Source organism: Lissotriton helveticus, chromosome 5_1, assembly GCF_964261635.1.
Source record: "Lissotriton helveticus chromosome 5_1, aLisHel1.1, whole genome shotgun sequence".
Lineage (NCBI taxonomy): Eukaryota > Metazoa > Chordata > Amphibia > Caudata > Salamandridae > Lissotriton > Lissotriton helveticus.
Genome location: NC_136065.1, coordinates 142,965,915 through 142,993,041, shown reverse-complemented (window position 1 = coordinate 142,993,041; position 27,127 = coordinate 142,965,915). Strand labels below are relative to the sequence as shown.

At 43.7% G+C, this 27,127-nt stretch overlaps 1 protein-coding gene across 6 annotated transcripts in view; it reads left to right on the top strand.

The window, feature by feature from the left end:
- Nucleotides 1-27,127, top strand: part of SEC16A (SEC16 homolog A, endoplasmic reticulum export factor) — a 421,944-nt gene that overhangs the window by 309,172 nt on the left and 85,645 nt on the right. For all 6 annotated transcript variants that reach the window (XM_078641918.1, XM_078641921.1, XM_078641919.1 and 3 more), the window contains 3 exons: nt 3,654-3,743; nt 15,371-15,430; nt 15,766-15,877. In XM_078641918.1, coding sequence (XP_078498044.1) covers nt 3,654-3,743; nt 15,371-15,430; nt 15,766-15,877 — 262 coding nt within the window. The remainder of the gene's footprint in view (nt 1-3,653; nt 3,744-15,370; nt 15,431-15,765; nt 15,878-27,127) is intronic.

Genomic DNA, 27,127 nt, shown 5'->3' with positions numbered 1-27,127 from the left:
AAATAATGGAAAGGTCTCGAGGAACAATGCGCAAACTTCCAAAAAAGAAGATTTGATAAGTATGCAAAACGGGAAAGTGCTTCATCCAGAAATAGAGCGCTTAGGCCTAGTGGCATGGTTCCTGAGGACTTAGAATTTGCACATCTCAAACTACCAGAAAGCACAATGGCTGTCCTGAGAGAAGCTAGGAAACCAACAACAAGAAATGTTATACAAGCGAAATGGAAAAGATACACACAATGGTGCCTTAAAAAACGTCTTTCAAAAAAGATTACAAAAGAAAGAACAGGGTTGCACCTGAGTTCGCTGAGCCCGGGAGTGCTGTCAGAGAACTGCTGGCACCCTCACAAGGCGAGTTATTGACCCAGGGAGGATTGGTGTATGATCTCGACTGTGGGCAACTTGCAGTCCGGTGGCTTCTTGACTTTGGCCAAACCTGAGAGGACCTTGTGGGACGTCGACCCTGCAACCATCTTCGTGGACCGAGGAATCCCTGTAGGAAGACCACCATCGACCGTTTCGCAGCCACAGCATCCTTGGAGCAGCTTCACCATCCTTCATCCCTTGCATAAGGACCACTTCTTAGGAATCTATTGAAAACATGAATAAAGTGCCTGGAAAGGTTTAAAGGCGGATTCTTCTGTGGAGGTAACTGTTTATAAGGACCTTGCTTTTCTCCCTGACTTACTCCCTACCAAAGTTGGTTGTCCCAAGTACTTTACCGAACCGCATTGACAGTTACCCAAGTTTTCCTTGAAAAAGTGTCCATGTGTCAAATTCGTTGGATTTGCCCTGGCTTGTTCTTGGTTCAATAAAAATGCTTGGATTTATTATTATTTGTAAAGTTCATATTTCCGGAGCCCTCTGGTGGATCGTACTCCTTCTAGTGTCTCTATATTGTTACAGAAAGACAGTCTATTTCTATTAATTGGTGTCGGATTTCTTGACTATTCCGTCGATTTTATTTACTTTAATTGTTTAAATGCTTTACACTAGTTCCTATGTGTAAGACTTGCTGCTCAGTGCCACAGCTATCCCGATTGAGCTGAGGGGTTGACGGGCAATAACTACTTGGTTGGTAAGTGGTTTACACGGTTAGGTCGCAAAACTACACCATATGTTACACCCAATTTCCTCACAATCAACCAATTATGGTTTCTGAATCTTAATAATTTGGACGGTTGTTTTATGAAGTTTAAGTGACATGGATGGCAGCCATTCCACTCATATTTATTAGTTGTACAGGACACGCGAGATGCCGCCCCCACAGCCACACACCCCTCTATGCATTGGGGCAAGTGGGGGAACGCAGCTGTCCATTAGGTAGGCACCGACGCAACAGTGTTGCATTTGCACTTCTTTATCCCCCATTATTTAGGATTGTCGTAATTGTTTTGATGACTTATACATGTATATGGACCTGATATCAACATCAACCACAGTCAATATTATGCTGTACTGAATCTTTGTTTCAATGCTTATCAAATTCAATAAATACTTTTTTTTTTAAAGTGATATGGACAAGGAAGTTGTTGAGGTGCAGCATTTTAATAGATCAGCCCAATAATACCAAAGAGCACAGTTTATAAATGATTAAGCATGTGACTTTGATGAACATCCCTTGGCAGATGTAGATGTTTGGATATGTGTTAAATGAAATAAATGTCTTGGCCTCCTGGTAAGGCAATTTAATGTGGACTGGAGAAAGAAAATATGTTCTCTGTTGGGAAACGTTGCACGTGTATAGAGGAGTGTCCACAGTAATGTAACATGGTACATGATGGAGATACTTTAAAGGACCCCGTCTGATGCGCATGGTGTAGCAGAACTTCTGCTATTGGTTGGGTGGATGGTTTTACATTGTTGGCCGGTTTGAAAATTAAGTAATGTTCTAGACTATAGCAGGTTGTATTGCTGAGGAGGTTTTTTTTCATGGTGTTTGAAGTTTAATACACCTTTTGTATTTTTACATTGGCCAAGATACATTTTAAGCACTTGAAATAATACCATTCCTAAACAAGAAATCTATCCAACGTTCTTAATGAGCAGAAGACCTTGACATGAAATTAACTGAGGTTTCAGCAGCCCTGCTTAGCAGGGGTTTGGGGCTTTATCAGGTCTCTTCACCAGTCTAACGGTGCAAAATGCCCTTGTCTTTTCAAACCTACTTAGTTTCTTAGCATTTGAAAGACTTATCTGGCCTCTCTCAATATGTATGATGAATTATTTATTGACATCATAATTTGTCAATGCCAAACATTCAGAAAAACTGCTTTGCAGCATTCATGATGATCCCAATAACATCTTTTTGTCTAGGCTACTCAAAAGACGTAGGAAAGCCAAATGAGGAAGCACACATTTGGAAATGATTTCTGTTTGAAATGTTGCTGCAAAACTGAAGACGGCCTAGAGATTTAGTTTTACTCAGAGCATTAATTGACAGTGCAGAAATAGATTGTTTTTGACTCTGAAATATCTGACCTTTCAGAATTAAAGTATATAATCCCTTAAAATGTCTCAGCCGTATGTGAACTAACATTGTGAATTGTATTTTCCTACATTGCAGAATCTATTAAGAATTGACACTTGCACTATAAAACTCAAAATTGTGAAATTTGGACCAGAGTCCATGACCATAGGTTCTGATGTTGGATTCAAAATAAATTAAATCCTCCCTCCAACAAGAATTGTGAATAGTCTACAGTTAGTAAGGACAAAGGGTGGTGTTCCCTATTTAGGGATTCGATTATAAACCTTTATTAGTACTCATTTAAGACGGACAGGACAAAGCTTGACCTGTTGTTTTATCCCTGATCCATCTTATCCCCCATAGTAATTCATGACTACAATATCAATTTTACAATTGTGTCCTCCAGTCTTTCTCACTGCTTAGGGACTTTCTGACTGGAGTGACTTATGGCCCCATCACTTTCGAACATCTTGTCTTTATTTCCTCCTCATTCTAGTGGTAATACCTCTGTACATTATTTTGAGTACTGTTTTTGAGTTGTGGTTTTCTGTTAGATTAACTAGTATTGGTTTTCTTTTCCATGGACTCTTTTTAGTTTTCAAAGTCATGCAGTATGCACTGTAAAGAAAGCATGTATGCTTTCAATTTGCTAGGACAATATGGCTTGTGCACACTGAGAAAAGGCAGCTGACTGACAAGTTGTGCTTAGCCATGATTTGTGATGACATGCCATTTTGTGCATCATGCTGATGATCTTCCGTATTGTATGTTGGCAGTATAGAACAATAAGAAAAATCTGGAGCTAAATAAAAGTTCTGGAAGACCAGAATAGCTTCTCTTCTCAAAACCAAATTCTGTGGTATGATATGTGATCTAGCAATTACTTGTTAAACAGAAATACATAGGTTGCCAAGCAGGGCATATCTGGTGTCTAGTCAGTTCTTCCTTAGTTTGGTTGCGTTGTGATTTTAAACATACAGTAATGTTTTAGGTGTTCATAATCATAAGAGTTAATTTTTACCATCTATCTATTGAATGATTAAGGTAACAGTATATTTAGCCTTTATTTAATGTCTCAAACTACTAGCTAATTCTTGTAAGAGAAACAAGAAAGAAATTAGGCGAACAATTCCTAAGGTTTTAATTTTATTTTAATTTTATTTTCACTTTCAATTGTTTTTAGAGTGGTAGAAGTTGGTTTCCACTGAAAATTGGCTGGCTGATGGGGAAAGGAAAAAATGAAGCTCACTTGCCAGATGACACGAACAGATCTGTAAGTGGAGGGGCGTGGTTACACCACAGCCAAGATTGCTGCATAACACGGAGCTCTGAGTCCGTGCCTGTAATCTTCTATATAAGCGTGGTATCCGAACCCTTTGTGGAGGCATAACTGAGAAAGTATGATTGGGCACAGGGTACCGACAGTTCATGGATGGAAAGCTACATTGATCACCGAGGCCTGTTAATGGTGCTGAGGACAGACCTCGGCCCCACTGGTGGAGGAGAGCCTTGAAGGCCTGGCCACTTCAGCTGGTAAATCTGTGGCTTATCTCGCCCCTTCCTTGGTGAGAGTGCTTACAGTCAGGCCTAAATATGCACCTGGGCCTGGTATAATTTGATTCCCCGGAGGCCTAGGGGCCTGCACATCCAAACATACTACCTGTGGCCCACCATGACTGTAGATCATACCTGGGTTGAGAGTAGCTAGCACCTGCTGAGTGGTGGCTGTGAATCCTCCCCTCCCCCCAATCCCTACCGTCCTCTCCTCCTGGGCTTGTAAAACACTGATTCCTGTATGTTCCTATGGATGGCTGTGTTGGCTCTGGCAATGTGCAACCACAGGGCTGGGGAATTTGTAGAAGTACCCAAGGTTTGGGCATTAGGCCTATCTGGTGAAGTGCCTGACTGGGTTCCACATATGAGACTGGTGGTGAAGCTATGACAGGCTAGTGGAGGAGCCAATTCACGTGGAAAACTGAAGGTGGTCAGCAGATGGAAGAAGCTATTCTCTATCGTACTATTCGACGTGGCTACTACAGACCTAGGATATACTGGCTGAGAAGTGATAAAGTGCAGCGGAGTGATGCAGCCACTTTGCAGGAACAATCACTAGCCGTCTGCTGGTACCTGTGTTGAGCGATTGAGAGCCTGTGTGGTTGATTTAAGCCCCATCCTCTTTTCAATAGATGGCTCTGGGAGAAGGCGCATCAACCTGACCTGTGAATATTGAGCAACGTGCTGAGATACCATTGTGATTGCCTTCATGGGTAAAGGCAATCGGAGTCTGAGCAAATTAGTCTCTGAACAACGAAAACAGCAGAGGCGCGCAGCAGCCTTGCTACTACCTGAGACTAGGTTGGAGGCCTCGGATACACAGGGCCCTAGAGGGTATACAACTGCAATCTTACTTGATCTCCAAGCCACCCTCTGATCCATTGATCGCAAAATTGATGTGATGAAATAACACCTTAATATATCTATTTGTGAGAATAGACTGCCAGAATGTTTGACTAGATTGAATTTAACACTGGATATCAGACCTTGAAGACAACAACACCAGACAAACATCAAGAAATTACTTAAAATGGAAAAAACAGTCACCGTCATAGCTGCTAAAAATGAAGATTTACAATCCAGATCTCAGTGTAGTAACGTCAGGATAGAGGGTGTCGCCAAATATGAACCACTCAGCTGTTTTAGTGGAAAACGTCCAGGCTGATTAATTTGTCCGGTCTATCTTCTCCGAGACGTTTGTGTGCTTGAGAGAACCAACCAATCAGGACTCAATCAGCGGCTCAAACTCACCCAATCATTGCTAGGTTCCCCAATTTCAGGGAATGATGTATAGAGAATGGCAGAGGACAAAGAACGGCTTTGACCATAGCCATACATATCTTGATTTCACCATTGCCATCCAGGAAGCTAGACAGAGGTTCACAGAGGTAAAGCATTCGGCAACAGGAGTGCATCAAATATCCAATGCTGTACCATTGGCATTGATCAGGTACTGATTGCCCTTTGCAAGATCCTGGAGTCCTGAGGCGAGGTCAAATGATGGAGAATAATATCTTTGAGACCTGCGCTGCACAGGCAATCCTGAAGAGCTACTCCAGACCAGTTTGAGATGGAAATGGACAGTGTCCTAGTTTGGGACTCTGCCGGGCTTTCTTTCAGCAGTGGAACATCTTTTTGACTGGAGTGAGACCCAGGCACCCTTAATAAGGCAATGTGAGTGGTGCCCCGCTGATCATCAAAAGTTGTAAACATATCCTTTTCAGAGAACGAACACTGGCAGGCACATTAAGCCACTGCAGTATGTATAACCACTACAATGCCTATATCGCTGGGTTAGTTGAAATAATGGGAACTTTGGTACTGACCGTTGGGGAGATCAGTGTGTAGTTGAGAGAACGGTTGACTGTGATACAGGTCACAACGTGCCAACAACAACAATACTTTATCCGGCTTTTGTAAAAAAAAAAAAAAACATAAGTCATGATTACAAAATATCCACAAAACATGATAGCTGTCGAACATCTGCTGTAAGGTACTCTACTTCGATAAAACACACATAATTAAAAATACAAATAAATACAGAGTCAGAGGGGATACTAAAATTATCTTACATCTATACATAATCCACCCTTGACAATTTATCACAGCTGGATCTAAGCTTCACTGCGGACTTTGAAAAACTAAGAACATGAAATACGGTACTCTCTGAAAGCCTTAATTAAAAAATGAAAGCGGGACGCACTTGTCTAAAATTTACCTTTTGTTTAAAATAGGGATGATGTAGGTCTTCTTCAGTACCTCATAGTAACTACTAAACATTAAAAAAAGTGGAACATATCCTGTGGAGACTTGCCGTCTCAACCACAGGGCAACAAAATCTGGCTTTTATTACGCCCATGTGGGTAGGCAAGAAGAAGATGGAATAAATCAAAGTGGAACCTGGTCATCAAGAAACTATCCTAAGAGCTGGGAAGTGCTAGGAGGTATGGTTCTGTAAATTGAACTCTTTACTAAAAGATAAATCTACGTATACTGGGCTTCCTTAGCTCACGATCCTCCCTATCTGCCTCCCGCTGTCTAAAAAAGGCCTCCTTAACCCAGATCAAGTCTTTCCTGCTGATTTGATTCCGGCTTGCTAAAGACATTATCTCTTCCTAGACTCATAAAGCCCTCCTGTATGTAATTGAGCCAGGGAATATAATAAACATGGTCAGGGGCCATACAGTCCTTTAGGATCTCATTATTTAGAGCGGTTCTGTTACCCAACCAAGTTTTGATCATTAGAGACAGGGGGAGAAAAGACAACAGGTCAGAGAGCTAGGCCATACCCATCTCTTCATGTACTATGAAAGTTGAAGTGCCTTGGGGTACACTTAAGAGCCGTCTCAAAGTTATTTTCAGCTATTTTTAACTCGTGAGCAATATAACCCAAGATTTCGCTACCATATGCCAACAGTGGAATGCACTTGGCTCTTTAAATCTGCAAGTGTCTGTCGGTTTTCTACCCAAACAGAAGGCCAAGTTAAATATCGCAGCATGTGCCCATAAAAATTCACCTTGCTTTCTACTTTTTAATCGCTTCCAGTTTAAATTGGCATCCAGTGTGAACCCCAAATAGGAGAAAACAGTAGTCTTTGGGACTACAATAGACCATACCTTAAAATTAACACTTCCTAGAGCTGTGTCCCATCTGCATCACAAATGATTTGGAGTTGTTAAACAACAGGTCCCGATCTTCTATGAATGTCACGAAGGAGTGTTTGCAGCCCCCTTGCGGTCCAGGCTATGAGGACTGCGTTGTTAGCATACAGTAATATCGGCAGACTGCGTTGACCACCTGGGGTGGGGGGGTATGAGTCCACCCTTGTGTCCATGAGTACCTTCTCCAGGTTGTTAATGTATAAGTTAAATAAAAAAATGGGCCAATATGCATCCCTATCAGACCCCTTTCTGGATTGGGAGCTGCCGAGTAACCTTGAGATCTTTGGTGTAATGTACCTCTGCTGGGTGTCCTTCTGAATATCTTGTAAAGAAAAGAGGCCAATATCTTTATCGACCACATAGACAAAGTCTCCCATAGGTTACTTCTATGTACACGATCAAAAGCGGAGGACAGGTCCATAAAGGCCAGATAAATGGTACCCGGGCGGGCAAATATGTACTTGTTAAGGATTATGAACAAATTCAGGCATTGATCCACTGTTGACCTCCCAGGCGCGGAATCAATAATGGGCATCTGCTAAGATGTCATTGTCTGCCCAGTTGGTCAAACTGTTCAATAGGATGCGTCCAACCACCTTGACCACTGAATCCAGCAGAGAGATTGACCTATATAACAGTGGGTGCTATCTGTTACCTTTTTTTATAAACTAGGACAATGGTGGATATAGCCTAGGTCCTGAGCGGGTCCGCTCTAATAGCTGTGTTAATAAATGTGGTAAAGGCTGGCACCCACAGCTGCGGGTTCGATAATGAAAGGTCTGGAGAATCCCATCGGGTCCTGGTGCCATATTTTTGGACCACCCCACAGTACCCTTTCTTACTTCCTCCCTATACCTATTCCACGGGATCCACTCTTATCTAATGGACATTGGAACATTTCCTCAAAGTGACCTACCCATTCGTCTTCTGTGATATGCACTTCGAGAGCTTGTGCAATATCTCCTGCCAAGAAGGCCTATTTACAATGCTCCAACTCTTGGAGCTATTCTTTAGGGTACTTGCCTTCGAGAGCTCGCTCTAAGACTCCTACCTCAACTCAGCCTTGCTAATTCTGTTTTATACAGCTTTCTACAGGCTATTAACGAATCTGTCTCCCTCTGTTTATTACCTCATGCTTCCCTCAGTTTCCTTGCAGCACGTGAGCAGTTGAGATTAAACCATCTTGAGGCCTGTTCCCGAGGCCGTAGTGACGGAGCCTTTAGAAGATCTTCTATAGCACGAGCAATGATTGAAAAAGCCTCCAGAACTTTCCCCAGCTCTGCCTGCAGGGTTGTGTACATTTCTAGCTCCCTAGCACCTAGCTGAAAGATACTCAGAAAAGGTCTGGGATTATCAGCGCCCACCTTAGCCTTCTACCCTTATCCGTGGCTTCTAGTATCCTACTATCTGCTGTCATCCGATTTTTCACTAATAGAGTCCAGCTAATCTTAATGCACAAAGGGTTATGGTCACTGAAGGAACTTTCTTCTATAGGGAAATCTGAAATAAACGAAAGAAGGTGGGTTGAAACAAAAATAAAATCAATAAACAAGTCACTTCCCCTCCCTTTAAAGGTGGAGATGATAGGCTGCCTGACTTGGTGCAACTTTCACATGCCCAAGGTTAAATTGAGCTTATTTACTAAGTTATTAAGAAGATCTCCCTGCTTAATATTTTCTAGGTGCATACCCGTTGAGCGAGGACAGCCCTTGTCGTTGGAATTTGAACCGTTCAGATCCCTACATGAGTGAATGTTGAAGTCTCCTGTAAGCATATGGTTGCTATAGCCCGGGGTATTAGTAATCCCATTTCTTAGAAAGGAGCCCAACACAGAAATATTACAGACATCAGGAAAGGCGCAAGAAGCATTGCAAAAATTCAGAAGCAGCAAATGACCTGACCCACAGGAAATGACATGGCCTGCGAACAAGGATTATCGGTAGGCAACACCACAAATCTACATTGAACTGCTAAGGAAAAACAGGTTACCAGCCCCATTCTCCCCCACTTCGATCTTCCTGCCCTCAATGGGGCCACAGGCAGAACATAAGACTTGTATTCCTTTAAAAAAAAGTTGTTCGTATTAGACCGTGTTTCCTGTAGGCATATCACATTGAATCCTTTTTATAAATAAACTCCAGCCTGGGTCGGAGAACTTGCTTGCCAACCTGGCTATGTTCCATGATACAAATTTACAAGCCTTGCTGTCCTACAGGCAAGCTGAAGAGCCCGGAACCAGCTGAGAGCTAGAGATTGATGGCTCCACTGAATCAGCCACAGGGAGTCGATCACAAGTGCCCAGCAATTCCAATAGAGCAAAAGTATTAGAAATGGGTATATCATAAATCACCATCTGCCGACCAGGTTGGACATGAACAGGAAACCTCCATAAATTGGCACGATACTAGAGGGACTATTTAAGTACTCCAGGGGGAGGGCCTCAATAGTCGAGACAGAACCCCAGGGATTACTTTGATAGCTGCAAACAAGATTCTCTCTGCTACAAAATTGATAATAACAGTCTCATTTGAAATGTTTTTTGGACCTCCCAACCCACGTGCCTCTACACATCATGTTGATGAATCTCTCCGCCCTTAATCCCAGTGCAGTATTGGAGTTCAATCAGTGCAGGACTTTGTTTTTTAATTGATAAAATCTTCTGAAGCACCGGGACGTTCCCCAATACCACTACATACGATGTGGATTCCGGTGGAAAAGGTAAGGTAAAAGACCTCTGTCTCGGGGGATCAGCTGCCTTGGCCCCTGTGCTGGTCTTTTAGGCTCATGTTTTTCGGTGCGGCCCTCCCCAGTGTCCCTGCCATCTGATTCCTTCCTAGTAGATGAGTAAGGATCCTAAATCCAGCTTGGAGGCCCGAGATGAAGTAACTCTTGAAGGACTTGGAAGAAAAAGATTTACAGGGGAGCGGGAAAGCTGCAGGGCCACCAATTCTATCTCTTTATTGAGAATCTCTGCTGCCCTTTGTAAGAGAGAATCCATCGTGGGTACTGCCGGCCCTGGGGCAGCTCCCTTGTGCTTCCCCATTTCGCCCGTCGGGATCCCACAACGGCTAACTAGAAGTGCGGTATATGCCAAATCAACAAGTGTAACAAAAACCAGGATACCAAGTCTTGGCAAATAGGTGAGACAACCGGCTGCATCAATAAACAGTGAGGAAGTGGGACTAACCAAATCCATTGCATATGAAGTAATAGAGCAGCCTCGTACCTCCTGCTGTGAGACGAGGTCTACTGCTGGACATGGAATTATACCGATACCAGAGTAGAGTCTCACACACACAAACACTACACGATCTGTGGAAACACTTCATGCTGCAAGCCCCCCATAACATGTGGCCCATAAACTACTGGTTAGTAGCCCAGGAGGTTGTGCTCTGTCTATCTGACATAAGTCCAAAACACTATCCAATCACTTCTATGTAAACACAACTTTATCCATGTGCTGCTCTTGGTTGAGTGGTCCTTACTGGAGATTCCTGCAGAAGCTTTTCAGGACCTATTGTGTGATGAATAACCCTCTGCAATTATAGAATTTTTCCACCAGAACTCCTGCTCCGTGTCCATCTATGCCACACTGTGGGAAGCATTCAAAGCCTTTATAGGAGGCGTAAATGATAAACATGCCGGTATCCTAAAAGCAATACTCGCAGAACTGGAGATCATGGAATGGGATTAAAGGGTCTAGAAGGTAGGACTGTACTGATGCCTTATGGCACTTAGCTCAGCGAAATTAAACATTTTCTACAGAGAGCATGAACAAGCAGATATTGAGGTTGTCTACTAGGAACAAACCCAGCAGCCACATGGGCAACACTTTAAACCAGCTCTGTCATACTCATGACACAAATTCCACAATGGGTATGATAGTATATCAAAAGATTGAATGAAATAAAAGGACTCAACCTATTTTTAAGTGTGGCATATAATCTCTTAACATTCTCATACAAAAGTAGAACAATCAATATAGACTGCGCATGGTGCAAAATGTGCGCTGTGCGGAAATACAAATAATTATATATATATATATATATATATATATATATATATATATATATATATATATAATACACACACACATCCTGGTGACATAAGGTATCCACATCGTAGAACTGATCAATTCTGAATATATATATATATATATATATATATATATATATATATATATATATATATATATATATACACACACAGAGCAATGTCCATAGGGGAAACCCCATGATAATGTCGACGATTTGCCCCATAATGAAACCAATAGGAAGGAGGGTCTCTTCAGGATAGCACCATCCAATTACTGACTTCGATTAACAAGGTTGACATCTAGCCTTTCAAGTAAACATGTGGAATAAATGCAACTGCTCCATCCTTCGGTCCATAGGGTAGCTGGCCGTGACTCAAAGAAGTTGAACGGTGCTCTGACACAGGCGACTTAGTGTCTAGGAACGCGGGAACCAGGGAAAACATGAACGAGCCAGGAAGCACAGAGAGAGAAAATGCTCTAGGATAATGCAGGCCTGGCTTTTAAAAAGGGATAGACACCCGACCCAGATATTAGAACCTTAAAGATATAGTGGTGAAACCCTAAGTTCTAAACAAGAGATCGTTGGAGACTTTGTTAGGTACTTTGAATGTCTGTATACTTCACCAAAGCTCCAACTACAGACAATACTGAGAACTGCTTAGATGATATAGCATACGTATAGATAGTGAATTTTCACTGGCAAGTTTTGAATGAGCCAGTTTCTCTGAAATAGATTAAGGCAGCTATTGATAATCTAGGAGGTGGAAACGTGCCTGGATCTGATGGACTATCCTTCGGGTTTCATAAGGCACACAAAAACACATTAGCCCAAGAAATGTGATTAAAAGTGGAGTGGGTGGAATGCATATCGAGGGGACTTATGTATATCCCTGACTGTAAAAATGGAAATGTCTAGGAATAATAATTCTGCAATTGACATGATTGATTGACAATAAGTTCGCTAATATGTACCTGATATCATGAGATCGAATTGTATGTACACTAATATTTGTGATGATTGGAAGTTTGTGAGTACTAAAAAAGCTATTAAAAAAAACGCACACACACATTAGCCCCTTACCCCCATGCAGTATATTCAGAGGCCTTGGAAGCTGATGAATTACCATAGACATGATGGATGACTATAATAATAGTGCTCCCGAAAGCTGATAAAGACACCAATAAAAAATGTGTGCATCATACCACCCGCTGTCACTACTCAACTTGGACAGTAAGATCCTGGCCAAAGTGATAGCAAACCTCTTGTCTTCCTAGAGGGTATGATCTCCCCTGCCTAGTTAGGTTTTCTCCCTAATAGATACACAGCGATTAACTTATGCACAGTATTTGTTGTGCAGCTCCATTTGAACTCTAGAGTAGAGGCAGTTGCTGTCCTATTGGATGCACAAAAGGCCCTTAGCTCTTGAAAATGTCCTTTTCTGACAGCCACGTTCCACAGATATCGCCTAGAGAAACCATTTATCACTATAATTGGATTATTTTACACTAATGCAGTTGCAGGGTCTCTGTAAATAGATGGATGTCAAATCTGTTGCCAGGGGTCACAAGAAATGGCTGTTCCTGTTTTGTCTTGGCTATGGACCCTCTGGCTTGGCATTTACTGAAGCACAGGTGCTTTAGATGAGAACTCCTGCTCCTCTCCATGTATACTGATGTGATTCTGTTGTTCGTTCGAAAGCCCCCGATAACATTTCACCCAGGATTCAGGAAGTAATCCGGCTTTTTGGCTTCTCAGGTATATTGATTAACTGGAATAAAACAGAGTTGTTTCCGCTCACCTACTCCACTTTGAAAAGCACGCTTAAAATTCCGATTTACATTGGTGGACGACTCGGTTAAGTACTTTGGGATTGCACTGCATTGAGATATGGAGGCCAATGTAAGATTAAACTGCAGTTTAACAGTAGAGCTATTAGATTAGATTAGAAGCTGGATAGTCCTTGCCCTAGCGTGTAGAACGGGCCTAATAAAGATGCGAACCTTCACAAATTCGTATTCATATTCATGAACATACCGCTTCTGCTTAATACGGCTTCTTTCAAAACTCTTCGATCACTGCTGACACGTTTGTCTGGGTAGGCAGGCATCGGATGACAAGCTGAGAAATCATGATATTTCCCTTTTACAAGAGGGAGTTTGAGGTGACCGATCTTGAGCAAGATTACTTAGTGGCCCAATGCCCTCATATTTGATATTGGTACCATCCTGACCAAGACTCCTCTTCCTCATGCTTGAGAGGGAATGGAGAGATGGAATCTCCCTAGAGTACTTGTTACCAACACGTCTGCCAAGACCTAGTGGGGAAGTGGTCACAGTGGTGGCCACTTGTTGTATATGGAAAACCTTATTGCTACTACCCAAACTACAATTTCTATACGCATTAGTGATTCCTCTAGCCCGAAATCCGCAACTCCCACTTACAACAGAAAGAAAATTGATGCAGACTCTACCTAAAGCAGAGTTACTTAAGTTTTATCTTTGTATTGAGTGGATATTTCTTACATTGGAACAGTTCAAGAATAAATGTGACCACATCCTCCTTGGTGTCTCTACGTTTACAGTAAGACATGCAACGCTGGAGAGGGTCCCTAGGTACTCAGGTGAGCCATCTGCATTTGTGCCACTATCCCCATTGCTCTAATCCATGGACTCCACCAGGTGGCTGTATAGTTTGACTTCCATTCTTAAACTGAACTGGCAAGCCCCACTTCTAGCAGGTAGTCCTGGGAGTCGGATATCTGGGATGAACTGATAAAAGCAAAGTGGAAATACTGTTGTATGCAAACAAAGAAGATCTCCATTAACCATTAACATGAGCTAGTTCTCTTGAAGTTTCTTTATAGAGAATATTTCACTCCCTAGAACCGACATAAAATTGACTCCTTCAAGTCACATAGCTGTTCGCAATGTGGGGCATACCAGGCAGGGTTTCTTCATCTAGCCTGAGCCTGTCCGCCTGTCTTGCCCTACTGGAAATAGATAGTTTAATCTATATCAACTATTATTCTTAGATGAATTGATCCAAAGGCACTGACTGCAGATTCTATGTGAAATGAATCCCTTGTGTAACTAAGCGACCTAAGGCAATAGCATTATTGTTGGCAAAACCTAGAGATGCTATCTACTGGTGTGGAATCACTCAAAACGCCCCCCCACCCCTCCAGAAAAGTAAGAACTGGTTAAATGGCATGGTGACATGTAATGGCAGATCAGAGATATACAATCTTTCATGCCCAGGCCCAAAGAACATCTGGGCCCATTGGGAGTGCACCTAACAGCAGTGGTCACAAATGATCTGCCAAATCAGCAGGATGATCTCACTAATACGCCGACCGCTCATCTGCAGTACATTGAGCATGCACCAATTTAAAGGTAGCTGTGTCAATGCTGCTATTACACTTCCTTTGCACAGGTTAGAAGAAAATATTGGTGAACACAATAGGACAAGAGCCTGATGCTTTGATGATGCATTTTCAGTGCTCTTTTTTCACCTATTCCTTAGTAAATCCGAGTTGAGCAGCTGTATGTTTATTTCTGTGAATTGCAGGGTCGGTGTAACAGGCAATATGACATGATTAAGTGTCTTGCTTATGTTTGTATATAAGTGACTGGACACTTTACTAACATTGCATTAAAAAAGTGACATGAACAGATTTGTTAGAACTTAGAGAATAAAAAGTGGTTTATTGTGTACTTCTTTTAAGGCTTGACTCTGCTTCCATTTACCCCTTTAATTACTTGTAGAAGGAATCGTTAAAACATCTAAAAGGTGACAAAGTTTCCTCTTCATTATAGTGTCATGCAAAACATCAAAACAACTAAATAAATTGAATAACTGGCTTCTTAGTTAGATGCAGTTGGTCGTCTATGCTCCAAACCCCATTACATAGCATGCACTTTATTTTGTGGCCTTTGGTACCATTTCTTGGGTGTGGCTTGGGTATGTGGCGGTGGCAACTCCTACAAGCCGTTTTCAGTAAGGGATGAGCCAAGTGAGGTGACACTTAAAGTCCTTTGTTGTACAGACCCACACTCATGACTATTTGCTTGTGAATTATTTTATTTCTTCATTGGAGAAAGGGTGTGTAGATTTAAAATTAATCTTCACATTGTTCCTTTATTGACAGATAGTTTGGGATGAAAAGAAACAACGCTGGGTGAACATGGATGAACCAGAAGGAGAGGAGGTATGAGGAATTTCGATTTTTCTTGCTTGCACAAGTCAAGTGCATAATTTATTATGATCACCAGCTGAAGCTATTCATGTTATTTTATCACGCATTTGATCCATTCATTTTAAACTTTGCTTATGTTGTCTGATAAGCTCACTGTTTCCAGGTTATTTCCCTTACACTGCAACTGCTATTAATACCAACTAATGCCAGTTGCCCAAGTAACCAGATAGTCTACAAGGACATCTTTTGCATCTATTCATTTGGGACTGCATGTGAGGGAAAACTCATGGAAGTGTATACTAGTGTATGCCAATTAAAATGCCAAGAACATTTACTTCTGCTTACAGAGCAAGCCACCTCCTCCACCTCCTCAAGGCATCCCTAAAGGCTCTCAAGCTGCTCCTTCCGGGCCCGGAGGTCCACCCAATTCTTCTGTCAACATGTTCTCTATTCGAGCTGGTAAGTCACAGTATTAAATTAAGCACTTTTACTTATTTTATTCCCATCTCTCTTCTCCAATGTGAGGGACGAGAGCGAATGTATGCCCTTTGCGATTTGCGTTTTCTCTTTGTTGTTTAAGTCATTGCATTGCTACCCCACAGAAGACTGCCACCTGTCACAATACATGCGCTCTGTAGGTGTATGCACATGCTACATGGATTTATGAAACAAATTATAGTCCTTTGAAAATGGTATTCGGTGCACATAATATTTGGTGTTGAGCATTTGAATCATTATGAAAATATGTTGTGCTCATCCACAAAAGTCATGCTGTTGGACACCAAGCACCTCAAATGCATCAAGTGTAGCTGAATCTATAAATCTCGAAGATTGTATTGTACATAGATTTAAATTCAGTGAGAGGAGCTCTCTGGAGCTTGCTCTCCATTTGAACAGTTTGAGTGTTCTTTCTAGGCCGGTATGGGGAATATTTTAAGATTTCCTGGGCTTGAGAAGCACATACTCAGGATTTAAAAGGTAACACAGTGGTTGGGGTTAGCATTAATGATGCTAATTTATTCTTACCCAGACACACCCTTTTTAGCAACATTAGGATAACGAAAGACTGAAGGATGTTTTTGACATAAACTCTAACCCACTGAGTTATCTACATAAATTACAGTGTTGTGAACTGCATGTTATATGTGCCATGCACCAGGAATGTTAGCCATCTATGCTACTTTATAAGTTGTAGGAAGCTGGCTCTTTATATGAAATATCAATAATCCGATATATAAGGGAACCCCTGGACTCTTTACACGGTCTGGATAGACAGGTGCTTGCTATGCAATTCCAATGTGCGCTATTAGGGGGTAGTGTGGTCGAACAGCCTTAGTCTTAACACAGAGGAGTGCAAGACATTTGCAAAGTACACACAATGATCAATACAAGAAACACACGCCAGTTTATAAAGAAAGCAAATATATTTATATATGTTTAGGCATAAGAGCAAAATCGTTCAGATAAATGTTTTTTAAATATAAATTCTTTTCACTTTAAAAAGAGGACCCAGTGCAATTTCTTTATTCTGCAATGTTATCCTGTGGAAGGAAAAGCAAGTTCTGCAAACAGGTACAGTACTTTGACTTACAAGACCAATCTCCAGGAGTTAATGTGAGTGGCGGTCAAGGTCCGAGGCAGTACACCACCAGCGGCATGAGGGCGGGCGGGTGCAGGGTGCAGAACAGTGTTGCGTGCTAATAGGTTAATGGAGACCAGTCACTGCGTAAAGTAACTGCAGGATCTTGCTAGGATGCCAATCTGGCTGTACCAGCAATTGGGCTCAGGCATTGCAATGCTCATGGACGGGCGGGACACCTTTTGGTCCTCTTCTCCAAGGCCCAGGGTCGACGGTGCAGAGGTGTCTTTAGGCTGTGGGTTTCCCTATCTGAACAGTGCGGGTAGAGGTGGAGGAGGCCTGCGTGCTGTGGCTGCAGGCGACGTTGGGGAGTCCAGGAGGGGTGAAACATTGACGGACTCGGACTATGGCTAGCTGGGAACCTTGTTGACACCATTGGCCAATTGCAGCGTGGGCCTAAGGTGACAGGTGAGTCTTTGCTTCAGGTGTCGAGTTTTGGCAGTTCCTGAGGCCTCAGTCTTCTTTGGATTTCTTGAGAACAGGTCCACTGTTCACAAGAGATCTGGAGCCTTTGTTGAAGGCAGGCAGTCCTCCCAGGGTTTTTTGAAGCACACCGCTGCAGAACGAGTCGTCTTTGGCACAGTGTAGACTGAGAACGGCACACAGGTCAGCTAGGCTGGCCAAATGAGGTGCTCTCCGCAGTCTTCTCCAGTCACAGCTTTTCATGTCCTACTCCCTCGTAAGATGTCAGGATCTGCCTCTCTGGTGCCAGGGGCACCCCTAAATACTGCTTTTAGGGGTGTTAGGGGAGCGTAGGGTAGTAGTAGTAGTAGGGCTACTGACTCTTGAGGTCACTACACCCACTATATGATCACTTCCTGTGGGAAGTTGGCATAACCCTGTCCCGGAATTTCTAAGTATACCATCACAAAGATGGCTACTTGTGAAAAATCAAGTTCACCTCACAGTAGTACACCCCAGGGATGGTACTAGCTTGGAAGCGGCACGCCTACCTGACAAGCTAAATTTTCCACCTGTCCAGGTGCCAAGGGTGCTCTGGATAGGGGCTGGGGGGCTTCTTCACCTGTGAGTGGAACCATATTCGCATTCCAAAGGCTGTGGCTCCCCTGAAGCTCACCAGCCCAAGGAGGCTAATCAGCTCCTCTGGGGCAGGACTTTGTTCTGGCCACCTGAGAGCCAAGGCTCTCACCCTAGGAGGTCAGAACAGTGCCTCAGATGGCAGGCTGGCAGAATCCAGTCGGCAAGCACACCAGATGCTGGTAGGTTTTCTGGAGGCACCTCTAAGGTGTCCTTTGGGTACATGTATTGATAGTTGATAAAGCCAACACTGGCATCAGTGTGGGTTTACCAATACAAGATGTTTGGTACTACTCCCTATTTTCAGTGAAGCCATCATGTAGCTGGGGAACTCGCTTTGACCAGTGTCCAGCACATGTTTTAAAATGGCTTCCCTGGTCACTTGTACTGGCAGTTATAGGACTGACTAGAACAGGTGCAATCTGCTCATGCAGGTACCCTCATATGTAATATTCAGCATCCTGCCTTAGGGCTATCAGGCCTGTTGTAGGCTTGACTTACAAATATTACATGCCGTGTTAGGGACATAGCATACAGGGCATGCAGTTCATGCTGCAGCCCTTAGGGACCCTCTTTAGTACCTCAAGCCCTAGGTAACAGGGTACTATTTTACTAGGGACTTCAGTCAAAGTTGCATCTAATACCAGGCTAAAAGAGTGTGTGTGTGGGGTGAGCGGATGGGGGAGGGAGGGTGGGTGGATAGGGGGTGAGCGGAGAGCGTGGATACGGCAAACAAAAAAGTTTCTTACAACAGTCAAAACTGTGACTAGACACAACTACGATCTCTCAGATTGCTGGGCACATGGATTTCTGCAGGTGCTTTTAAGCCCATAAACCTATTCCAAAATTCAGCTCCCCTGCGCTGCTCACCCGGTGAGACTGAACTGGTGGCACTACTCCAAAGCCGACACTTGTCTTGCAAACCTATTTCAGTTTGTTTCTTCACAGCTTTTCACAAAGGGCATATTTAACATGCATTTTTTGTGACTGCCACCAGCAAGAAGTTGTTTGATATGAAAGAGGGCTAGGGAAGAAATCTCTGTACAAGACTTACAAAGCCTGTGGTGAAAGACTTCTGTATGGATGACCCTCATACTAAATGTTTCTGTTTCCATCCTAGCCACAGCCCTAAAAAGTTTGACATATGCAAGTCATTTTCAACAAAAACACTGAAGCGCATAGACAGTTTAGCTCTGATGATCATTCAAGAGGGTTAGAAAAATGAATTTCTGGTGAGCAAGTTAAGATTTGTTAATATCTTAGACGTCTAAGTCCAGGCCTTTCAGTTCGGCTAAAGGACCAACTGATCATGTCTCTAGAAGTCAGACAACTGGTCAACCACTTTAAACTGAAGCAAGGAAGAAGGAGAGCAATGTGCATAGGAAGTATACACACTAAACCAAGAGGTCAGTGTGTTCAGGCTCCATCTAGTGAGGTGCCAAACTGTCAGCGGCGGAGCCGATAACTAGATAAACAATGGTGTCCTCTACATTACCATTGACAGTGAAGTCCTCAAAAGCATACGTGCTGCACCTTTGACAGACAGCATAACTGTTGCCTCCTGTTCGTTGAGAGTGAAACCTTCATTGTTGACTGGGTGACGGTTGACTAAGGCTCCATCACTGCCTCTTTCACCCCTACCACCCCTCCCCAAAACGTCATTGGTGAAGAGAGGCCCATCGTTGACTAGAAGTTCTTCGAATGCACCATACATTTTTAAACCTGTAGACTTTCAACCATTGACTCCTCTATTGACTAGCATATTATCAATGAGGGATTTTCTACAGCCACTACCAGCAGTAGTTTATCTGGTATCATCATTGCCTGCAATTTCTCCATTGTTTTACATGAAGCCTCTACAGTCCTTGATGGTTTTGCTGGGCTCATCATGCCCCAAAGAATATTTTGCAATATGCATCCTAAGGTCATAATGGGACAACAAGGAGAATTAATCAAGTGAAATAGAGGATTTCTTCAGCGATGACAATGACAGAATAGAGGATCAGGGAGCTACAAGGCCTGCTGGTTTAAACATACAATATGTAGATGTATTTATTTTATTTTAGGAGTTTTATATAGCGCTGACATGACCCAGGATGTATTGGAGTGCTTTACAGCAACAAACACAACAGAATCATAAACCGTCATAGTACACTAGTCAGTCAGTCAAAAGTACTTTATTCGGTTCATTGCAAAAACCATAAAAGTATACTAAACATCAAAAGTCACGACCACAATTAAATACAAGAGAAAATTGTGCAAATTAGCAATCCATACAGTACATTATCATATATAAAAAATATACACTAACGATCTAGGCAAGGGAGAATATCTGCAAATATCATATAAAAAGACCATTAAAACACAAATAACAATTTTCAAAAAGAGACAAAGCGCTCGAAAGCAATTCATAAATTCACGGCTATGTACACTGGGTCCACTTAATTTTCCTCTTGAGTCTCATAGCTATTGACAAGAAATTCGCTATATTAAAAATCTCCCAGATATTAGACAGCAGCTGTAGGTACAAAAGGGCAGGTTTAACTTGTCTGAAGCCCTTATCTATAGTAAGAGGAATAATGAACCGTTTACGAATGGGGCGAAGATGTTCACAAAAGAAGATAAAGTGCAGTGTCCATAATGGAAAATCCGTCACAAGAACAAATCTCCAAATCCATCTCCTTAGTCCAACCTGGGCGTTCTGTAAGAAGAAGATGGAATTTGTTCAATCTGAATTTTGTCAATAAGAATCGATGATTAGCATTATTAACGATTCTTAAATAAGGTTCTATTTCACTAGAGGTTATTAGCAACTGGTGAGCCCTTACTGTTAATTTGCACAGCTCCTTTTCTTCTCTGGCCAGACCTGCCATCAGCTTGTATGTGTCTTTCACCCATTTCACATCCCCCTTCAGTAGTGTATTCGGCTGTTCAAACAGTTCTGGACGACCCAGTTTAACTGCTAGATTTTTAACATAGTTCAGCCAGGGGATGGAGTTACCATGCTCAAGGGCTAGGCAATCCCTGAGAATCTCATGGTTCAACTCCAGTTCTTGGTTCAGCCAGATTAAGATCCATTTTAATAACGGGGCTATGGCTAAGCGATCTTCTAGATATTCTAACCCACACTCTTGGTGCGCGATGTAACCGGAGGTTGACTGGGGGACGGATAAGATGGATTTCAAGAACTTATCCTCTGCTACCTGCAAGCCCTTTACGTTTTTGAACCCCCACAAATCAGCTCCGTACATGGCTAATGAAATGCATTTGGCATCGTATATCTTGAGCACAGCTTCCAGCGGCTTCACCCCCAATTTGCGGGCAAAACCCAAGACAGCCAAGATGGACCTAGCAAAGACATTACGTTTTGCAGCCAATTGGGGCAACCATGTGGACTTGTCATCAAAAATAACCCCTAAATATGGGAATCTTGAAACCCTAGACGGAACATTCCCTTCGCAGTGCAAGGTCTTAATTCTTTTAGGTTTACTGCCCACAATCATTACATGCGATTTCGAAAAATTCACATTGAGATCCAGCGCTTTCATAAAATCAGCAAATGAATTTAAAAGACGTTGCAGCCCTACTGCTGTGCGTGCTATAAGAGCGGCATCATCCGCATAAAGTAATGCCGGAATAGAATGCTTGCCTGCCCTCGGAATGTACACTAGTAAACAGATTCTAAATAGTTTTCATTTCAAAATAATGTAGTAAAAGTTCAGTTCAGGCCGAGTGGAGAAGTTGGAGGAGTTGAGGATCGGAACAGCGAGAAGCTTTGCGGCAGTGGTAAGCCGTCATTAGTGTGGGATTACGAGGTGACATAGAGCAGCTATTGTTCAGAGGGATAGAGGTGACGATTGAGGGGAAATTCTTTTTGTCTCTTGAAGCTTGTGAAGGAGGGGTTAGTTCTGACGTACTGAGAGAGAATTCCAGATTTTAGGGGTGTTGCCAGAGAAAGAGCGGGAGAGAGTTTTTTGTTTGTGTCTTCTGGGGAGGATGAGAAGGAGCATATTGGAGCTTCTTAGGTTTCTTGATTGTCCTGCTGTTGTGATTTTGGCTACAAAGTAATCTGGTTTGCCAGTGTGTAAGGCTTTATGGGTGAGACAGGCCGTTTTGAAACAACAACACGCTTCGATTGGAAGGCACTTTGTTTTGCAGTGCAGGGGTGATGTGGTTGTTTTTCCTGGCTCCTATGACCATTCTTGCTGCTGCGTTTAGGGTGGCTCTCATGGGGGCTATGTGTTCTCTGGGTGTTCCAATGAGTGTGGCATTTCCATAGTCTAGTCTGGATTGAACTAAGGATTGCTTTGCGGTTTTAGGTCATTAGGTGGCACGAAAAGCTTGATTTTATTGAGGAGTTTTAAGCTGTAGGAAGCGTCCTTGCAACATGAGCTTGTGTGAGAGCTCATGTTTAGTCTGGCGTCCAGAGAGATCCCAAGAGATGTAGCTTAGTCGACTAGAGTAAGCTTGCAGTTTGGGAGTCCAGATTATTCATCTATTCTTGGATCTGTGGGGGTGGTCGTGATTGGAGAAGACAAGAATTTCTGTTTTTTTCTTGGTTGAGTTTCAGGTGGTTGTGTGATAGCCAGATTTGTACTTTTGTGAGTGTGGAGTTAAGTTGGTGAATGTCTTTAAAAGAGGATATTTCTAGGTAGAACTGGGCACCGTCGGCATATAGGTGATGTTTGCTTGTTTTAGAATGGTAGTGAGGGGTTCCATGTAAATGTTGAAGAGTGTGGGAGAGAGTACTGAGCCTTGCAGAACACATCGGTTTAAGGGGGAGATGTCGGACATCGAGTTGTTGATTTTTACAAGCTGGGATTGGTTATGTAGAAATGAAGAGAACCATTTCAGAGCAGTGCCACCAGCTCTGATACGCTTTTGTAGGGCATCCAAGAGTAACTTGTGGTCAACCATATCAAAAGCTCCCGTTGGGTCAAGGAGGACGAGTAGGCAGCATCTGTTGGTGTCAAAGGAGTTGTGTATGTCATTTATTATGTTCAGTATAGCTGTTTCACTGCTGCATCCCATTCTGACACCTGACTGGTGTGAGTCAAGTAGGTTGTTGGAGTCCAGGTGTTAGTTGAGTTGGGAGAGAACACGTTGTGAGAAAGTGCCATCTTTCTTGCATTGGCATACCCCCACTTTTTGTTGAACTGCTGATGTGCTTTGACTGAGTGTGCCCTGGGCTCCTGCCAACCAGGTGCCCAGGGCCTGTGTTCCTTCCCTAAAACTGTGTTGAAACTAAAACCCAATTAGCATATCTGGCCACCTGTCAGCCCCTAGTAAATGGTACCCAGGGCTAGAGAAGACGCCTAAGGGCTGCTGCACTTATTGTGCCACCCTTAGGGGCCCTGTACCCTGACACCCACACACTGCCTTTGCAGGCTGAGTGTCTAAGTGCAGAATTAAACAAAGAGTCGACATGGCACACACCCCCGTGTGCCTTGGCCCCAAAACCCCCTGCTCTGGCATACCTTAGTCACCCCTCTATCTGGATGCCCTATGCCAATGGTGAGGGCACAGGTGCATGAGCCATGTGCGCCTACAGTACCCAGAGCCATTCCTGGGCACTGTAAGTGCAGTGCTGCCATTTAAGAGAATATGGTGCTGGGAGGTCGTCATTACGAACTCCACAGCACCATGATGGGGTCACTGAAGACTGGGAAGTTTGATATCAAACTTCTCAGCACATTAAACCTGCACTGATGCCAGTGTGAGATTTAATGTAAAATGCACTACAGAGGGCATCTTAGAGATGTACCCTGAAACCTAACCTACAATCCACGTTCTGACTGTGTGGCTGCCAAGGCTGCCATCACCAGACATGTTTCTGGACCCCAGGGTCGAGAGCCTGCCGCTCTCAGGGGACCTGAAACAATGCACATCCTGGGACGAGGTGCCAGGCCTCCTACCCCAGGATGGGCAGGGGAAGCTTCAAAGGCATACCGCCCTTGTGAGCTTCTCCAGACCATTTGCTGTACCCAGCAACTGGCCCCCACCGGTTCTGACCCCCACTCTGGCGGGAAGAATGGCGGGAAACCCGAAGTGAGGAAAGGGGGTGTGCCAGCCTATGCCAACCCCACCCCTCAGGTGGGAGAGGCGAGGTGAAGCACGACTCTGGGCTCCTGCCATCTTGAAGATGGGGAGCCCTGCCCAATCACAGCTAGGCTCCTGCCCCCCTCCCACAGGAGAGGAGCAGGCTAGGGGGTGTACTCACCCCAGGGCAGGGACCCATTCGTCCCTGCCCTTGCCCTACCTGTAACGCCCCTAAATTTAGTATTTAGGGGCACCCCGAACATTCCTTCCTCAGATCCCAATTTGAAACAACAAGAAGACCAAGAAACCCAAAGACCTGCCATCCTAAGAAAAGGACGACACCCACTGTCTTGACCCCAGAACCCTACAGGCCTTTTGATACTTGAACCTGCTCCTGCGAATCTCCAGCGGACAGCAACCTCGACAACCCCGGAGGACCTGCCTGCATTGAACCTTCTAAAAGACTGGGACTCCCATGAGCCATGGTTCTGCTCCAACAGCAATAACCCTGGCGCCAGCCAGGAACTGCGAATCCAGCCCACTCTGCACCTGCCAATCCCGGCCTGTGCCACAGTGATCCAAGACCACGAGGACGTCCCCCCGGCGACTAAAACCCGAAGTTCAGTGCCCAAAGACCCTCCTCGACGACCCAGACGACGCCTGCAGCCTCAGAACCAGGGACCCCTCCAACCGCGACCAGCCGAGGGTAAGATTTCCAGACACCAAAAGGCACCCCGGCGCCCCACGGCCCCCTGTGCCCTCCTTTGGGTTACCTATCTCTTCTCCAAGATCCCAACTCACCTCTCGAAGTGGTGGTCGCACCTGAAGAATCTCCGTCCCTGAGCCTGCAGCCTTTGTTCACTTTTTAACATTCCCATTGAATAACATTGAGCGCCCAATGGCTCAAAAGCACCCTGTACCCAGCCGCCCGAGTGCCGCTGGAAGTGCAACTACTACCCTACTCTACTTCCCCACTTGCCCTGAGTAAGTGACCAGGAACTGAGCTCCCACAGCTGCGTGGCCTGCCTGTTTGCAGCCACCAACTAAAGGCCCCCTACCCTCCATTGGATTGCATTGGGCCTACTCTCTGCACCACTGTGCTGCTGAGGGTGTTACAACTGTACCTTTCCGACCCTGGGAGACCCCGGAGTCTATGCCCAGAACCTCAACTTCACCAGTCGAGTACTCACCTGAAAGCCGATAACTCATTTTCCTTCCATAGGCTAACATTGACTGGTTTTCCCTGAAATTTCTTCTAAGTGTGGAGTTTTGAAACTTTAAAATTTTCATCTAAAATCAGCCGAATACGAAGTAACGAGAACCTACTTTACCTGTGACTTGAATTTCCTTCCATAGGATAATATTGCTAGTTTTTCACTGAAAAGTTTTCAAGTGTCAACTTCGAAAATACATTTATATGCTTTAAAAATCACAACTGTAACCAAAACGTTTTTATTTAACGGTTTACAGCTTAGGTCCCGGGACTGAATCCAGGATCCAGTCCTGTGGTAAGAAAAGTAATCCTTAAAGTAATCCACTGCATTTATGTAGAAAAACCCATTGAGCTCAATGTTAAATTGTGTTTAGAATTGTGTTGCCTACTGCAACCACTGTAGCTATAGTACGTACAAAGTCTATTGCCTTTCTGCAAAGTCATTACCTAAAGTCACTCATTTTGAGAAAAGTATATTTTGATACCTGTTGGTTCTAAAATAAAACTATATCTTTTGATATAAAAACAATTGGCCTAGAGTTCAGTTCTTGAGTGTGGGAAACTTTTGCTGACTGAGTGTGTACAAGAAGTGCTTTACACTGTCCTCTGATACGGCCTTACTGCTCGACCAAGCTACCACTTTAGACAGTAAGGTCAGATCTGACTTTAACCTCTGTTATACCTCGAGATTGTGGACTCTATACCCTCTGTACCTTACTTTGGTCCAGTATATATAGAGCCACTTTCTTACCCATGTTTCTCGAGACCTTTTGCTAGGAAACAAAGGTTGGTGATGGGTCTAAATTTCTTAGGATCGTTCGGGTCTCCGTCAGTAATTTTTTAGCAGGGGGTGACTTGGCCATGTTTAAGGCAGTTGGGAATCAGACCGTTATTCATGGAGCTTTTAATGATCTTGGTCCATAGAGGGGTTAAGTTGAGGTTGAGGTTTTTAGCCAGGGAGGCAGGTAGTGGGTCTGCTATGGGGGGGGGGGATGTTTTGGATTTTGCAGATGTCCTCTTCTGTGAGCGGATTAAAGCCCTTCCAATTCTTGGGTGTGGGGGAAGGATTTGGGAATTCGATTATTTTTGCGGTTGATGGGAGAGGACTCTCTGTTTTGGGGATCCTGGAGCGAGTTGGAGTTGGGTTTATCTTCGTTTTGGGCGAATAGTTCCTGGGTTGAGTTTGTGGGTGATAGTCTAGGGAGAGCTTGATTTTGGTGATTTTCTCATTGAAGAATTTGGCCAGGTTGTCGCCCTGTAGCTTTGAGGCATGGGGATATTCTTTGGCTGGTTTGGAGGTTTGATTTCAGATGATGCTGAAGAGGGATGTTTTTAGCTTTGTCTAGGCTGGAAGAAGGTGGTTTTCTGTTTGAGGCTAGTTCCTACATTCTCTTCTGAGCTGGAAGAAGTTGGTTGATGATGGGTTAGCTCTCCAGAGCCTTTCAGTGGCTCGTACTTGTCTTCTTTCAAAGTTGACGTCTTTGTTAAACCAGGCTTTTGACAAGGTGTATTTGACCCTTTTGTGTTTTAGGGGTGCTAGTTGGTCGAGCTCATCTGTATTGAGGTTGTCTGTGGTGGGTGGGAGTAGGGATGATGTTTTTTCTTTCAAATCAGAGAGAGGGATAGGATTGAGGGTTCTGCGCCATTGATGTGTCATCTGAGCTCGGTTATGTCGCACTGCCGTTTGATTGCAAAGATGATGAGCTTATTTTTTGTTACTGTGCCATACTGAATCTGGATTTTCAACTGTGGTTGCTACTCTGTGCCAGTATGTAGCCCT